The 18,595-nt window shown below is 41.7% G+C and overlaps 1 protein-coding gene across 7 annotated transcripts in view; it reads left to right on the top strand.

The window, feature by feature from the left end:
* The window catches only part of TNFRSF19 (TNF receptor superfamily member 19), a 105,811-nt gene that overhangs the window by 34,184 nt on the left and 53,032 nt on the right, over positions 1 to 18,595 (top strand). For all 7 annotated transcript variants that reach the window (XM_050767101.1, XM_050767103.1, XM_050767097.1 and 4 more), the window contains exon 4: positions 11,346 to 11,524. In XM_050767101.1, the coding sequence (XP_050623058.1) occupies positions 11,346 to 11,524 (179 nt within the window). The remainder of the gene's footprint in view (positions 1 to 11,345; positions 11,525 to 18,595) is intronic.

Consider the following 18,595-nt stretch of genomic DNA (forward strand, 5'->3'; position numbering starts at 1 on the left):
GCAAGTTATTTTGTAGATATTGACAAACGGATTCTAAAGTTTATCTGTAGAGGCCAAAGACCCAGAATAATCAACACAGTTTTTTAGAAGAAAAAGTTGGAGGATTGACACTACCCACATCAAGACTTACTGTAAAGATACAGTAATCAAGACAGTGTGGTATTGACAAAATAACAGACAAATCAATTAATGGAACAGAATAGAGAGCCCAGGAATAGACCCAGCTACGTGTAGTCATCTGGTCTTTGACAAAGGAGCAAACAACACGGTGGAGAAAAGATAGACTCTTCAACAGATGGATCTAAAACAACTCGACATCCACATGCAAAAAATGAATCTAGACACAGACCTAACTCAAAACAGGTCACAGACCTAACTGTAAAATGCAAAGCTATAAAACTCCTAGGTTTTCTCTAGAAGACCTTGGGTTTAGTGATGTCTTTTTTATATGACACCAAAGACACAACCTATGAAAGAAAAAATTAATAAGCTAAACTTAATTAAAATTAAAAATTTCCACTCTGCTTAAGACACTGTTGAGAGAATGAAAATACAAGCCAGAAACTGGTGGAAAATATTTGCAAAAGATATCTGAAAAAGGACTGTTATTCAAAACATACAAAAAATTCTTAAAAACACTAAGAAAACAAACAAATCCAATTAAAAAATGGGTAAAAGACCTTAACGAACACCTCACCAAAGAAGATATACAGATGGCAAATAGCATATGAAAAGATCCTCCATATAGTATGTCATCAGGGAAATGCAAATGTAAGCAACGAGATACCACTGTACACCTATTAGAAATCCAGAATCCAGAACACAGACACCACCAAAGGCTGTTGAGGATGTGAAGTAACAGGAGTTCTCATTCCTTGGCAGTGGGAATGCAAAATGGTACAGCCATTTGGAAGACAATTTGGCAGCGTCTTCCAAAGCTAAGCACACTCGTATTATCTGATCCAGCAATTGTGCTCCTTAGTATTTTATCAAAGGAAGGGACACTTCACGCTCATACAAATATAAGCTCACAGATGCTTATAGCAGGTTTGTTCATAATTACGAAGACTTGGAAGCAACCCAGAGGTACTTTAGTAAGTGATGGGTAAATAAACTGTGATTCCTATGATGGAATATTACTCTGCACTAAAAGGAAATGAGCTATCAAGCCATGAAAAGATATAGAGGACCTTAAATGCACATTACCAAGTGAAATAAGCCAATTGGAAAAGTCTGCTTACTGTATGATTCCAACTCTATGACATTCTAGAAAAGGCAAAACTATGGAAACAGTAAAAAGATCACTGGTTGCCAGGGGTAAGGGTGAGGGAGGGATGAATACGTGGGCATGGAAGATTTTTAGGGCAGGGAATCTACTCTGTATGATCCTGTAGTGGTGGCAGGGAATCTACTCTGTATGATCCTGTAGTGGTGGATATATATCGTTCTATGTTGTTCAAACTCGCAGAATGTAACACCAAGAATAAACCCTAATGTAAACTGTGGAACTTAGGTGACAGTCATGTGTTCCTAGACTGTAACAAATGTACCATTCTGGTGCAGGGTGCTGGTAAGAATGAGGCTTCGTGTGTGGCAGGGGAGGGTAGGGCATATAAGGGCTGTCTCTCTACCTTCCTCTCAATTTCGTCATGAACCTAAAAACTGCTCTAAAAAATTGTGTTTATAAACAGAAATGATCCATCTTCTGAGAACACTAACTGATAACAGGTGCTGTATTTCATATTCCCATGGCTGTCCAGAAGAAATATTTTTCTCTAGATAGCAGTTTTCCATAAGGATTGAAACAGCCATCCCCCGCCGCCCCCCCCCCCCATCCGTGAAGGAAGCAGCCAAAGGGAAACAACCAGAACAATTCTGCCTTTATGTACTTATTTCATTTGTTCACCTTCTGTTTGCGTATTTGTAATGTTTTTTGAAAAAAGACCAGGACAAACTGAGTGAGGAGCAATAAAGGTAAAGGTAATAATGTCAGTGAAAAATGAGATTCCTAGGACCCACTCAGGTGCACAGTTGTATACCATGTTACCGCATGCCTGTCCTGGGCTGTCCACCTGGGAGCCCGTGTTGTTCGGCTTTTCTACCCTGTATCTACAGAGCACCCAGCTCCTGACACAGTACATGACTGAACAAATCAGTTAATCTCAAATATTTCTTGGGGAAAAAGTGACACTTAAATCTAGTAATATAAAAATGAATGAATTTGTATATATATTATAAATCATATATTTTGCCAAGTCTTTTATCTTAGTTTTAGCTCATAATAAATAAAATCAGCAACTTAACTTTGCTCATGCTCTGACATACAACAGAGAGGCAAAGGATTCAGATACACAAATGAAAACATAAATATATTTTTATTTTCCACCCCACTTAACTCAGAGAGCTTGAGCTTTTTATAAGCAGTTACTTTAAGGTTAGATATTTTTAAATTGTCCATTCATGAATTTGTGATTTCTTCTTTTCATTGTTCCTTTTGCAACAGCATATGTCTTTCAGAGGAAAGAAAAATAAGTTATGAGTATATTACAGTCAGATAAATCACTGAAATTAAAATTACATTTAACTGGCTAATTTTCATTTCCAAGCTTTACAAATCAAGGGAAAATTTAGTCTTTTGACTAAGACTAAGCTTTAAAATTTTTTCAGACAACTACATTTATAAATAATCTTTTTTAAAACTTGAGATATTAAATACATAGTTTGGGCCAGGCACAGTTGCTTACCTATAATCCCAGCACTTTGAGAGGCTGAGGCGGGTGGATTACCTGAGGTCAGGAGTTCAAGACTAGCCTGGCCAACATGGTGAAACCCCATCTCTACTAAAAATACAAAAATTAGCCAGGCGTGGTGGTGGGTGCCTGTAATCCCAGCTACTAAGGAGGCTGAGGCAGGAGAATCACCACTTGAGTCTGGAAGGTGGAGTTGTGGTGAGCCGAGATTGCACCACTGCACTCAAGTCTGAGTGACAAAGTGAGACCCTGTCTCAAATAAATAAATAGATAAATAGATAGGTAGTTTGGAGGGATACCTTTTAATTTGTAATTAAACAAGTCTGAGGGCCCTTACCTTTTTGACTGAGGCTTAGAATTTTGGTTACCTATGGTATTTGAAATTTTGAAAGCAGAATAAACATAAAACTTTTTAAAGTTAATTATGAAAAAGAAGAAGAGCTAGACCAAACTACTGATATGTAGAACTAAAGGTTTTTTTATATTGAGAGTAAAAAGAACATTTTTTAATAGGCCGTTAGCATTTTCAAATAACCTTTATTATAACATTGCTATGTTATTTGTTTCTCTGTATTAAAGGTATCTTAAAACTTCTGACATTTTCTGTTCCGCACTCTGGGTCGTCAGGTTCTTTCAATTACAAACATGTACCTGGGCCTTAAAACTAAAGCTTGGAAGTGCTTTGGTTAAGCAGGTATAGTTAAACTTTACATCTGTGGTTTTATTACTCCTAATTATTATTTTCTTTGGAAGGCATTCAATCCTATTTTTTCTCAAGGTGTCTGAGCATCCCTTCCCATTGTTAGTTAGTTTTCTACCGTAAAAATGTGTAGTCAGGGCTGGGTAGGGCTGCTGGAATCGTAGTCCTGAATGCAGTCTATGCCTTGGCTCGCCAGTGGTGTGTGGTCAGTAGGTCCGAGCCTCTTTTCACTTCTTTTCACTTCTTAGGTATTAAGAAGTCTGCACAGCAGCTCCACATCCACCGATACTGTTGCTGACTTTGATGATACCCTTCTCTTCTTTGGCCACTTTTAAAAGATTCTTATTTTAACCATTTACCTTGGATATCTTGGGCTATGTTCACGTAAACGACATCTCTTAACATAAATACGAACTATCTCTTGTAATACATGTTATGCAACTAAGATAATATTGGCTAATTTTTCATACAGTGAGCCAGCTGCTATGTGATCTTTGTATATTAATTAATGGAATCCTTACAACATGTGTTTCAAACAGGGACTATAACCATCCCCATCTTATGGACAGGGAAACTGGGACACAGTGGTTCACTGACTGGTCCATTGTCACTGCTAGTAAGTAACAGTGCAGGAGGAAGGAGCGGTGGAGCCACGTGGGGGTAGCAAGCTCTTGCTTGTTTTGTAAACAGCCTAGTGCAGTTCTCTCTGATACAACTGTCGGTGATGGTGGGAGTCGTCTCTATCTGCTGTCTCCAGTATACGAGCAACTAGCCACTGAGGTTACTGAACACTTACAGAATATTCTATTTCATTTTAATTGATGAACATTGAATGAGGCCACCTGGGGTCTGGTTATTGTACTGTCCACAGTACGACTCTAGAAAGATTAACTTTCTTCCAGCAATCCTGCCATAGGACCAGCCTGTAAAACAAGGAGGTACCAGAATCATATTGACCTAACGCACATGCACCACGGGAGCCGCCTTGCTGGTCAGCCTTCTTCCTTTCTTCGTGTCCTTCCTCCCCGGAGCTACCCTCGACCTTGCCGCCAGTTCCTGTTTCCGGTACTCCACACTCCTCATGCCGGATGCTGTTGCCCCGGGCGTTCTGAGCAGGCGCCTCTCACTAGCTCCTTTGCTTCCTTCCCCGTAAGCCCCAAGCAGCATCTCTTCCCATTCAGTTCTTAGAAATTTTGCTTAGTACGTAGTTATCTTTTCTGCATTTTTGGGGAAAATATATGACAGGTCACTGAACCCTGTGGAGTCTGAGGATTTTATCCCATTGAGCCATATTTACCCTATCTCTCCTCCACTACAGGATTTCGATTTTGAAAGTGCATGAGAAAGATAATTCAGAAGGTTTTTCCTATTTCAGAGTCAAAACATACAAAAGCTTATTCTGGGCGCCCCATAACTAGTACCTGCTGGGCCTTCTGAGCCATAAGTATGGTGAGGGTTACTCGGCCATCAGGCATCCTTTCAGCTCCCGAAAATAAACCTAACTTTGGGATATGTGGGAGAGGATGATTTTTGTTTTCCTGAAGTAACCACATTAGACTTTTAATTCTTACTGCCTAGAATTCACCCAGCTCCAGCCCATCCTCCTCACCAGTATTAATGCCAGCAATGTGCTATTAACACGATCGCCTCGCAGCAGTAAATCAGGAAACTAGTTTTTGCATGAACCACTTGAAACAGGCTTCAGGTCTCTGGCACAGTTTTCAAAGTAAACTTTTCTAACCAATTATTGGGAGGACTTTAGTTAATGTGAAAAAATTAACTCTTGTAAACAACAACATTGCTCCACAACGGGCATGCCCAGCTTCATATTTCTGAAGATGTTGACATTTTTGAAAACTATTTTTGTCTCTCTGAGGAAAGTTTTTAAAAAATTAATTTGCAAGCATAAAAAATGAGTTTCATTTCTGCCATTTAATTACAGTGTTGCTCACTTTATTTATGTTTAATTATAACTGATCTAGCCTAGGGATGGTTGTAAGATATTAACAAGCTCTTGCTTGTCAGTTTTCTCTAAAAAACTCAAGCACAGATTTTCAGAAACTGAAAGTTGAGGGGAACTATCTCTTCAGCGTTGTTTTATTAAAGGAAATTAAAAGTTGATTTCTAAGCACCAGCAACATAAATCTAATTTGTCATTTCCATTTCCATGCCCTAGATTTTCCCTTCAAATAACTTCTCCATCCACATTTAAAATTTAACATTTAACTTTTAGAGTTCAAAGGCCTGCAGTTAATAACGCATTGGCTGTACAAATAAATAGTGCTTTCCAGCCAAGGCCCAGAATGTGTTTCCTGGACGACGAGGGTCTGTGAGTTCTCCCCTGCGGTCTGAAGAGCTGCTCCTCCAACCTGTAGGTAGGGCTGGCTTATGTTTTTGTTAAAGGCTGGATTTGCAGAGGGAGAAAAGAGAGAAGGGGATTTGGGGACTGTTTACTTTGAGTCATTTTGCTACTGGAAAACCACCAAATGTGGCTTAAAAATATTGGGCAGAGTGACAGAGCTACTGCTGCTGCCAGCTTGGGTGAAGTAGCCCAGCTGAATCCAGCCCCTGCTCCCTTGGGACCAAGATAAGGAAAGCCGCTGACCCCACGCCACCCAGACATCCCCAGCCCAGCCCATCCTGCCTGCCACCCTTCAGCCCAGGAGGACTGTATGGCCTCGCCACTTGGGAGTCATTGCCAGGGCCCTTACAAGCTTTTGCTCCCTAGGAATTTTTTTTTAAGTATTTAGGAAATACTGCCTTATATAATATTTGTGCATCCATTTGTTTATCAGCAGGCATTTATTTCTTATTCACCGGCCTGTTAGACACCAGGCTTTTGGGAAGGAGAGGTGGAGGGAGGCACTGGATACATGGGTTGTTCACTTCTCATATGATTTTAGGAAGTAAGTAGGGGCCCTGTAATAATACCTTTTTATTGCATTATTATTTTATCTATGCATATATTTTCCCATGTTAAAGTTTATTGATAAAAAATGTCTTCTGAGGGATTTGAGGAAGTACTAGGTACTTCCTTCAAGCTTTTAAGGTACCGGGTCATAATTTCAAAATACAGACTATGGGGCATTTTAAAACAGAAATGCATTTCTACCATTGATATTAATGGTGGACCATGCTCCATAAACATAATCACATATCCCTTATCCTGAAACCCAGGCTAAAGATGGACATACTCTGCCTGTACCCTCCTTGCCCTCCCCTCACCAGACACACACACGCACACACGCACACACACACACTCCTCTTGCCATGATGGGAGGGACAACTCTAGTGCAACTTGGAAAGTGTCAAAGAAAACCCAGAACTGGACAGTGGAACAGCAGATTTTCTTCAGGACTGTTGCAGTAGAGGAAATGGAAGCTCAGTGTAGAACTGGGCTCCACTCCAAATACAGCCCAGGCAAGTGGGGATATATAGCCAAAGAGCAGGGTGGGTTTGGTGGATGGAAAATCACGAAGAGGAACCGTCAGGGGTGAGGGAGATTCTGGCTAAAATGACCTCACAGAATTCTTGCTGAAGACCGGCCAGAGTGACCAGGCATCACCTGGGGGGTGGTGAGGGTTGAGGAACCTGATAAGATATTGAGCATGGCCGGATTTAGCCAGGTTTTCGGGAAACTGGGCTCTTGAGAACAGGGCCCCATAGAAAGTGGCTCATAACCTATCTAGAGTTTGGTCAAGGAGAGAGTCCTATCAAAAGGCTAAACTCAAAGCTCATTTCATTATTTATTTGCTGACTTCTCTGCCTGTAGCAGAAAATAATATACCTAGGGAAATTACTTCTTTCTATCCAAAAGTTATGGGAGAAAAAACAAGATTTGATAGTGTTTTCATTTGCTGCATGGTTAGGTCATCTGATCAATACTAATGCAGTGGGCCAAACCTAAATTGTTGCCCCCTGTCTGTGCCAGGATTTGGGATGCAGTGGTAAGAACAGTTCCAGCTCCATCCATGCAAGGGAATACTCTCTATTTGCTGATACGGAGCACTCTCCAAGATGAATGGCATGGGAAAACAAATCTAGTTCCTGAACAGTGTTAAATACATGCACACGCGCTAGGAGGGTATTTTTGGCAGGTCACCCCAAAACTTGTGTTGGGGGAGTGGGAAGTTAAGGAGCAGGGATGAGAAGAAAGGTGTACTGTTTGAGTATTTTTTAAAAATCTCATGTTCGTAATAGTTTTTCAGTATACAAATGATAAAAAGACAAAAGAAATGATCTCGGCCAGGGTGGTGACACAAGTTTGTGAAGGCAGTGTCAGTCTGTGCTAACCAATGTCACCATGGGTTGGAGGCTGTCGAGCTTCCCTTTCAGCTGTTTTCCCTCTTTCTTTTGTTCTCGGTAGTTATTTGTTGAACTTAATGGGGAAGATTTCAAGGCATTTTAACCACCCAGTTTTACTGAATGAAATGAAAACATCAAAGCAGACATTTATATTGGGGGTAATTTAATATTTATATGCTGTTTACTTTATAGCCTGGATTATGAGTAATTACAGAGTCTCTGTTTAAGGTGCATTAGAAATATGACAGTCAACTCAAAAAGCAGTTGCTGTCATGGACATCATACTGTAATTTAATTCCCTGGAATCACCTTCTCTGAATTTCTAGTTATTTCATGGTTTCTAGTTAATTCAACATGTAGAATGATCACTTCATCAATTTCTTAGACTTTTATGAACTACAGGCTATTTTTTAATAGTTTCAAATTAATATTAGACTTTTAAAAATATTATATTTTTGAAAATAATAAATACTTCAGATAAAATCTATTTTAAATACAATTTCCCAAATAGTCTCTATAAAAGTTCCCATGAGTATTTGGGATATGTTCAATGAATTTTATTATTTTGTCAAGAAATAACCACAAAGACCTCCCACACATTAAGTTGTATGTTCATTTTCAAAAGAGATGTGACACTCAAAACTGTTTAAGTCCATTGGGCTACTTACACAGTTTCTCAGCGGAGGGAGGAGGTGACTTGGAGACAGACAGCAGGACAGGGAGCCACAGCTGAGTGACTGACTGGCAGGAACGCAGCGCTGTCTTGTAGCACGGTGCAGCAGTTGACTTAGAATTAGAGAGAGTTTGTGTTCCATGCACATTTTTTTAATTAAGAAAATTATTATTTCTTTTTCAAAGATTTTTAGTCAATAAAAGTGTCTTAGATGGAAATTGGGGTCTGATGATCCCCTCATTTCCGGTGGAGCTTTATGATTCTTGAATCAGCAAAGTTGTTTTATTGGGTTGTAGAAAATCCAAAATCATAACACTTACAGGTATAATTTGTTTAGAGAATGCACTTTGTGCTTGATTTAGAGTTTAGTAGCTTTATATGTATTCCCATTTATTCCTCACACAACCTTTAGGGCAGATATTCTTATCCTCATCTCACAGATGAAGAAACTGAGGATCGGAGAATTCCCGAAATCACTTGGCCAACAAGTGGCAGATCTGGCATTCAAACTCGTGTCTCTTTAGATCCGATGTAGGAAAACACATACTTTTCTCCTATGTTGAGCTGGCTTGACACAGAATTTCCAAGGACTTTATTCCCAGTTAATGCACCTCTTTCTCTGCATTCTCCTTTCTCTTTCCCTTTGTTTCCCATATACTTCTCCTCCTTCCTCCTTTCCTTTGTTGTGTTTTAACTCGTACATGAGACTCTTGCAACCTCAAGCTGCCTGGATCAACTTTGTGATTTTGAAACCCTCTGCTCTTGCCTGGACCTTTGCTGTGGAGAAGCCAGCATGGGAACAAGGTGGAGACCACCCCCAGAAGGTCACATGCACCCGTGCTTTGATCCCGAGGGACTTTGGAGGGGGAGGCTCTCTCCTGTACTTCAGAAAGCCTGTGCCTGCACACAGCTCTCCCAGCCCCCAAAGTGCTCAGCAAAAACACAGGTGTCCCAGCACAGAGCCAGAGCCACAGTGATCACCCCACAAAGACCCAGCACATGTCCAAAGGAATTCTTCTTGAATATGCATTTGTTTTATTGTTTTCCTATTACAAGAGTAATGGATGCTTTTTGCAAAAATTACGCTTTGCAGAATTACAAAACTTGAGAATAACCCGTAATTCTAATCTCCCGCTCCCCTGAAAGAGATAATGCCTGTTAACAATTTTCAAGAAATTCTAACTTGTTCATCAGTTCTTTAAATCAAATGTTGTTTTTCTCCCCCGCTCTCTCCTCTCTGTGCCTCTGATGTGGCACATTGTGTGGCTAGGGCTCTCGGGAGTGAGGAAGAGGCTGACCTTCCACCTTGTTCTCCTCGGTTCTTTGTTGTGCTCACTCCTGATGTACGTTTGAAAGACAGGCAGAGTAATTGAAGGAAGGAAAGAAAGTATCACTCACCCAAAATGTGAGTGAGTTAATTAGTAAAACTCTAGATGGACATGATTCCTCCGAATCCTTTGTTGAGTAGTTGATTAAGTACAGGCAACACTATCCTTCAAAACTAAATGGTTTTCATTTAATTTTTGGCCAATAAGTGCTGCTTAGTTGATTTTGTATATAGATACGGATGAAGAAATTAAAATACGTAAATTTTACAGAAAAAATGGGAATGTTGAACTAGGTGGGACTTGTATTCTAGCATCCAGGGTTTACAGATGAGGAAACTGAGATTTCGCGCAAACCCTTTTTCCTCTGTGGCATCCGGTCTGCATCTGTGGGCTTGCCCAGCCTGCTGCCTGCGTGGGTGTCCTTCTTGCTCCTCTTAAGCTGTTTTCTGGTTTTTGTTAATGAAGAGTGTTCTGTAGAAAACATCACAAAGATCGACCTGGCAGGCCCTATAGTGTAGTGGTTATGAAGCCTGACTCTGGAATTAGACGACGTAGGTTGAAATCCTGCTTCTAACACTACTTCTGTCACCTGGCCCAAGGTACATAACTTCTCTGATGCTCTATCCCCCAGTCTATGAAATGGGAAAAATGGCAGTGCTGCCCTGATTGGGAGGGAGTATGGATTATTGAGTTAATGGTTTAAAGTTCTTGGCCTGGAGTCAGCACCCATAAATGTTGGTACTTACATGAATGTTTTTGTAAACAATGGAATCATACTTCTAATTATGTATTAAAACTTGTTTTTAAAATCGTCATGAACACAGATCACATCTACGTTCTTCTTTTTATAGTTGCATTATAATTATGTTATATGATATGCTATAGTTTACTGAGTTCTTGAACTTGTGGAAATGATTGTATGTGGGTCAAAGAGCCATTTGTTTTGCCCGTTCTTGGAAAACAGTGTGTTCTGATGTTCAAATCTAGAGAAGCTTGATGTCTTATTACCACAGAGTTAGTCTCAACAGGAAGTTAACATCCTTTTAAGACATATGTAAGATTCTTTCTACTCTTGGGAAATACTAAATTGCTAACTCTTTCAAGGAGCTCTCCACTTGGATTGACTTCTAGGCTTGTCCACTAATGAAATTTCTTATGCGCTTATCCTCATTTTTGAAAATAACACCCCTGATATCAAAGTAGTGATTTTCTGCCTTAGAAGTGAGTGGCTGAATGTTTCCCTGGCTTTGGCTTCTGAGCATGCACATGACTGGCTTAATTAGAGGAGAAGAAAGTGCCGTAATTCTGCCAGCCACTGGTAGTCATGCAGCAGTGGGAGCCGAGAGACCCTTGATTATTCCCATGCTCACGGCTTCTTGAATAAAGTGGATGACTAAGTGGGCTTACCGTAGTAAGAGAGATCATTAGCAGTGGAAGACACATTTGAACTTGCTGAAAGAGCTGCCTTTGTGTCTAGGAAGGCCGACACTTGGTAATTATTAGACCAGGTCTTCGTTTCATCTCAGCGGTCTTTCCTTTTCACGCTTGCAAAGTCTGAATAGCTTTCTATTGCCCGTTAATCCCCACAGGAATGTGGCTTCGGCTATGGGGAGGATGCACAGTGTGTGACGTGCCGGCTGCACAGGTTCAAGGAGGACTGGGGCTTCCAGAAATGCAAGCCCTGTCTGGACTGCGCACTGGTGAACCGCTTTCAGAAGGCAAATTGCTCAGCCACCAGTGATGCCATCTGCGGGGACTGCTTGCCAGGGTGAGTTGACCGGTTTCTTTCCCTTGTAATTATTTAATTAAGTTAACTTTTAAAAAGGCAATTCCCTTGTTCCGTTCTAAACTGGAATGCATGCTGATATTAACTTGAAGAGCTGGTGGAGTATGTGTGACTTCTTTCAATATTAAGCACTGGATTATCCGTGGTACCGTGTGCCATGCGTGCAGCAGACACTGGCTATGAAGAAAATGAATAGACATGCTAACAAAGGACTTCTGTTATGAAAATCTAAGGAGTTCCTACAAATCAATAAAAAGGAACACTTGGACAAATGGACAGAAAAATGAACAAGCAACCCACAAAAGAGGGGACGCATGCGACCGCAATTCTCTGACAGCGTCACCCTCATTAGCTTCAGAGGAGGGCAGGTCACACCATTCAGCCATTCAGCAGGGATTTGCCCACCCACCTTAGGCATTGCTTTACACGCTTGGTCTATGTCAGAAAATAAAGTGGTAAAGATCCCTGCCCGTGGGGAGCTTATATTCTTGTAGGTTTTTGTTTGTTTGTTGTTGTTGTTTGTTTGTTTTTGAGATGGAGTTTCATTCTTGTTGCCCAGGCTGGAGTGCAATGGTGCCATCTCAGCTCACCGCAACCTCCTCCTCCCGGGTTCAAGTGATTCTTCTTTCTCAGCTTCCCGAGTAGCTGGGATTACAGGCATGCACCAGCACACCTGGCTAATTTTTTGTATTTTTAGTGGAGACAGGGTTTCTCCATGTTGGTTGGTCTCCAACTCCTGACCTCAGGTGATCTGCCTGCCTCAACCTCCCAAAGTGCTGGGATTACAGGCATAAGCCACCATGCCTGGCTTCTTACAGGGTTTTAAAAATATTTAAATAGTAAAAAATAAAGAAGCAAATTATGCAGAAAGATAGCAGATAATCGCTTTGGAAGAAACCCTAAGGCAGACAAGGGAGATTGGGCATGGCCGCAGTGAGGGGCAGGACAGTGACAGTGTTAAATTGGGTCATCAGGATAGGCTTTATTCAAAGGTGAGATCTCCTTGAAGGAGACGAGGCCCTGAGCCAAGCAGAGAGGTGGGGAAGAACACCACAGACAGAGGGAACCTCCAGCAAGAGGTTCTCAGGTGGGCATCCACCTGGTGTGGGTAAAAAACCGCCAGGAGGCCAAGGGAGTGGCAGGAGAGGGAGGAGTGCAGTACACCACGTTACAGAGAGCAGGGGAGGGGCGGGCAGGTGCGAACGCAGAAGCCTTAAATAGACTTGTCAATAAGGAGGGGGACCACACCTGGGCCAGAGGGAGCACCAGGGAGGAGGAAGTTAAAATCCTGATGGCTTCTAAGTAATTGTGGGATGGATTAATACAGACAGCTGGAGGAGGGAGTCCAGATGAAGAGCTGGACTCAGGGTGGCAAGGTGGGTGACCTGGAAGGCTGGGAGGAGCCATTGCTACACCAAGTATGCAGAGAACGGGATGAAGCCGAATATCCTTAGAGCTTAATGGAGCTAGAGTGGAGCCAGAGTTACTGACCAAAGACGGAAGGGAGAAGCAGCAGAAACCCGGGAGCATCCGAAGCCAGAGTCTGTATCGCAAAAGTAAGAGACAACCAGAAACTGCATCGCAGGAGCAGCGAACATTTATTACTTACAATGTACCAGGCACCCGGCCAAGTACTTTTCATGAATTGTTTTCCATAATTTTCACAATGTTTTAAAAAGGAAGAAACTGAGACTTACTTACTAAGGATTAAGATTATTCAGGCAAGATCACCCTAACCTGTGTGTGGGGAGTCTGGGAGTTACATCATGGGAGTCTAACGTCAGAATTCATGCTGCAAGGCACCACGGACAAAAGACGCTAACTGGATCACCACAAGATCAGGGTGGTTTTGACCAGATATCCCGGGGTTGGGGTCTTGTTGAGGCCAGAGGGGAGATAAAGTTCTGGGCCTAAAGGGTGGAAGCAGAGTAGAAAATAGCCTAGTGGGTCCAGCATGGTCATATACAGAGACACAGCACCTAGGGAGCTGTAAGATATAGTGGGCTAACACCAAAAGCACGAGCAACAAAAGAAAATATAGCTCTGTTGGACTTTATCAAAATTTTAAACTTTGTACTTCAAAGGAAACCCTTTGCAGTACAAAACACAACCACACAACCCACAAAATAGGGGAAAATACTGGCAAATCATATGTCTGATAAGGAACTGTCTTAAGTAGAATACGTGAGGAACTCTTACAACTCAATAATAAAAAGACAAATAATTCAATTAAAATAAGAATGAAGGATTTGAATAGACATTTCTCCAAAGAAATATACAAATGGCCAGTAAGCACATGAAAAGTTGCCCAGCATCATTAACAATCAGGGAAAGTGCAAATCAAACCCACATTCTTCAACCCCACTAAGATAGCTATAGCCAACAAAAGCCAGACAGTAACTGGTGATGACGTGGAGAGCTTGAAACCCTCATACACTGTTGGTGGGAACAGCAAAGGGTACAGCCAGGTTGGAAAACAGTCTAGAGTTCCTTCAGAAAGTTGGACATAGAGTTACCATGTGACCTGACAGTTTGACTCTTAGGTATATAACCAAGAGAACTGAAAACACGTCCACACAAAAACTTGTACACTAGGTTCGTAGCAGCAGTTTACATAACAGCCAAAACACTGAAACAAACCAGCTCTGGTTTGAATGTGTCCCCTTCAAAACTCAGGTATTGCCAATGCGATTGTATTAAGAGGTGGGGCCCTTAACAGGTAATTAGGTCATGAGGGGCCCTCCCCTCACAAAGGTGCCCCGATAAAGGGGCTTGACAGAGGGAATTTGTTCCTTTTGTTGCCCTTCCACTTTCTGCCACGTAAGGACACAGCATTTCTTCCCTCTGAAGGGTGCAACAGAAAGGCCCTCACCAGACACCAGATACTGGCATCTTGATCTTGGACTTCCCAGTCTTCAGAACTATGAGAAATAAATTTCTGTTGTTTATAAATTACCTAGTCTGTGATATTCTATTACAGCAGCACAAAACTGACTAAGACAAACCCAAATGTCTATCAACTGATAAATGGAAAAACCAAATGGGATATATTCAAACAATGAAATATTATTCATCAGTGAAAAGGAAGGAAATCCTGACATATGCTGCGAGATGGATGAACCTAGAAAACATTATGCTAAGTGAAGTAAGCCAGTCACAAATGACAGCATATTACACGATTCTGTTGAAATGTCCAGAATGATCAAATCTACAAGGACAGAAAGGAAATTAGTGTTGCCTAAAGGCTGGGGTTGGGGAGGGTTGGGAATGGGAGGTGACTGATAAGGTTATGAGGCTTCTTTTCGGGGTGATGAAAATGTCCTTAAATTGATTGTGGTGATGGTTGTACAACTCTGTGAACATATGGAAAACCATGAAACTGTACACTTTAAATGGGTGAATTGTGTGGTATATACAGTATAAGTCAATAAATCTGTGCTTTAAAAAAGAAGGAATGGTCTATAATCTCAGACCTGTGACAATATCTGTGGATAGCATTACCCAGAGTTTTGATCTTGTGCAAATCTAATTGAGGACATGAACTGAACATCTCACACACCTCTGTTGTTCATGTTCTCCAGTTCTCTGATAAAAGCCTGTCTGTGCATGTCTACTCTCTTCATCTGGGGGTAGGGAAATGAGGTCTTCAGGGGATGTACAGGCTGAAGTAGGCAGTGCCCAGGGAAGGTGGGGAAAGGCCTGATCTAGGACTGGGATTTTATAGAGCCCACACAGGGCTGTGCTGCTGGAGTAGGGGAGCGGGTCTGCCCGGAACTCCACCGTGCCTGGTTCCTCCTGCTTCCCTGTGGTCATTGTCATTTGAGCCGGCTGCTCTAGTTTCTACAGTGTTTGTTTATTCTTTAAGTAAATACTTAGCTACAGGAAAGTTATAAGTGAATAGACAGTTGAGTGATGTTTCACAATTTATTTATATGATTACTTTAAAATCCCATTCTTTTCTAAGTCAGCATTGGTATATGAGGCTGGCATAATTACATAGTGACTTTTACCCAGGTCTTTCCAAAGTGTTTTCAAAGTACTCTTCCAACTTGACTGTACTTCTGTGAAGAAACCAAATGGTTGAAACCCGTTTTACAAGCAGAAAAACTGGGAGGCAGAAAGACGTGAGCAAAATGCATATTGCTCCCCAAACAGTAATGCAGAAGTCAGGCATAAGGTGGGCATTGCTCTTTTTGGTGCCAGTCTGCCTCCTGTGGCCTCATTCTCTAGAAAGAACCTGCTGCTGCCCATAGGCCCAGGCGCCCCAGGACACCAGCTGCTTCCCTCTCAGTAGCAGGTAGGGTGTGGAAATCTTCAGTCCTCTGCCCATAATTTGAGTCATTCGAGACAGCTGGTCCCCTTATTCCCACAGCTGCTCTGTGACTTTAGACCAGTCATTTAACTTCTCTGACATGCACTCTTCTCACTGTCAAATGGCCATGCTGTGAGAATCCACCCTGCAGAACTGTTAGAAGGATTAGAAATAGAAGGCATGTAAAATGCGTAGCAAGTGCCTAAGCCATTGGAAGCCCTAATGAAATGTTGGACATTATTGCCAATTGATGATTTTGGGGCCAGTGAAAACTTCACATGACATTTTCAGAGTGTGACCAACAGGCCTCCAGGCTCCTCTGCCAGCGCCCGGTTCCTGATTCCTTCCTGGCTCAGGGAAACTGGAACCCGCCCTGAAGAGTAGGCTGGCCCCCGCCAGCTCTTTGCTGCTTCTGGTGACAATGACAACTAACATTGAGCACTTACTGTCATCTGAGCTACTCTGTAAAGCAGGGATTCCTACCATCCCCTCTTAACAAAGAGGGAAACTGGTTCTCGGAGTGGGTAAATGACTTCCCAGAATCACCCAGCTTGTAAATGAAAGAACTGGGATTCACCTCGAAGCTCCTCTGCCCCATGCTTAGGTGCATGTCTGATTTCACTGGGAGGTCACCCCTGGGGCTTCCGTGACTGATCGACGGGGAATCACAGGGACTGCCTCTGCCCGTCTGGGCTGTGTGCCCACTTCACCCTCACCCTACCCTCCGCAGACCCCTTGCTCCTGGAAGCTGCCTGAGTTTCCTGGGTTTTCGCATCCCCTCACCTCAGCTCTCTGGTCTGTGCTAGTAACCATGACACTGTTGAGGAGACCTAGACTCTTACTCTAATGATTAATCTTGTCATTAGCATTTGTTCACCTTCAAATAAGGGGCCATTGCTGTGGATTGTTGAGGAACACAAACAGCAGGCTGACTGACCAGCATGAAGCAAAGTGCTAGCAAGAGCCCAGGACAGAGCAACGCTGTCATCCAGTGTCTCATCCAGTGTCTCACAGACGCTTCAGGAAATCCCGCCCTGACTTGACTGTGATTCACAGGGCATAGTAACTGCCTTCAACATTGTGTTAAGTGAGGTCATTGTAAGACCAGAGTTGTTCTATAGCATGTCATCTCCTTGCAGAAGTGCACTCATTGGTTGAAGAATTAACGGTCTACAGCCAGATTTTCTTAAAACAGCAGTTTTCAAACACTGTGTTCATTAGGCTAACCAGTGCTGTTTGGGTTCCGTTCAATTAAAAATTCCTCTTCATTGGGAGGCTGAGGCAGGTGGATCGCTTGAGCTCAAGAGTGTGACATCAGCCTGGGCAATATGGCGAAACCCCATCTTAAAAAAAATTCAAAAATTAGCCGGGCGTGGTGATGCACACCTGTGGTCCCAGCTACTTAGGAGGCTGAGGTGGGAGGATGGCTTGAGCCCAGGAGGCAGAGGCTGCAGTGAGTCGAGATCCCGCCACTGCACTCCAGCTCGAGTGACAGAGCGAGACTCCATCTCAAAAAATAAATTTAAAAAATTAATTAATTAAAAAATAAAAATGGTCATTCAAAACATGACAACCTTCTAGCCTTATTTGTCTCATGATCCTCAAACTTTTAGAAATTTTTTGGCAAATGTATTTTATTTGATTGTCAGGGAAAACTCAGACCTCAAAACTGTTTTGTCAGTTAGAATTCTTTATTTTTAAAATGTTAAGTAGTGTCTATACTTGATCCTCAATACTTCCCATTTTCCTAACTTTTTAAGTGTTAAAAGATGGATTTCTGTATCCCCAATATTTGTTCTTGAGAATGTTGGATATTCTATTTTTAAATTTTTTTTGCTTTTTACATGAAATGAGTTTTTATGTATAAAACACTATTTTGTGCTTTCTCGATATTTAATTCAATGAACTTCTATTGGGGAAGTTTTCTGGCTGAAAAGATAAAAGTATTAATTTGGATATGTTACAGTTACGTCTTAAAGAAGAAGGTGCCTTTATATTGTCCTGTGATTTTTAAAAAAAAAATTTATATGCATTTTTTATTGTGATGAAAAACACGTAACATAAAATTTACCATCTTAACCATTTTTAGGTGTGCAGTTCAGTGAGTCAAGTATATTCACATTGTTGTGAAACAGATCTCCAGAACTTTTTCATCTTCTCAAGCTGCAACTCTATACCTGTTAAACACCTCCCCTTTGCTTCTTCCTCTAGCCCCTGGGAACCACCTTTCTTTTTGTTTCCATGAATTTGACTACTCTAAGTACCTCACAGAATTGGAGTCAGTCAGTATCTGTCCTTTTATGACAGGCTTGTGTCACTTAGCATCATGTCCTCAAGGTTTATCCATGTTGTAGCATGTGACAGGTACCCCCTACTTGTTAAGACTAATAGTATTTCATTCTGTGAAATACTTTGTTTATCCATATTCATCAATGGACATTTGGGTTTCTTCTGCCTTTTGGCTACTGTGAATAGTGCTGCAATGAATACGGGCATGCAAGTATCTCTTCAAGACACTGATTTGAGTTCTTTTAGATATAGACCCAGTAGTGGGATTGCTGGATCATATGGTAGTTCTGTTTTTAATATTTTGAGGAACCTCCGTGCTGTTTTCCATAGCGGCTGCACCATTTTACAGTCCCATCAGCAGTATACAAGGGTTCCAGTTTCTTCACATCCTTGCCAACACTTGTTATTATCTGTTTGTTGTTACTGTTTTGATAGTAGCCATCCTTATGGGT

The sequence above is a fragment of the Macaca thibetana genome, chromosome 17 (genome assembly GCF_024542745.1).
Source record: "Macaca thibetana thibetana isolate TM-01 chromosome 17, ASM2454274v1, whole genome shotgun sequence".
NCBI classification, from domain to species: Eukaryota; Metazoa; Chordata; class Mammalia; order Primates; family Cercopithecidae; genus Macaca; species Macaca thibetana.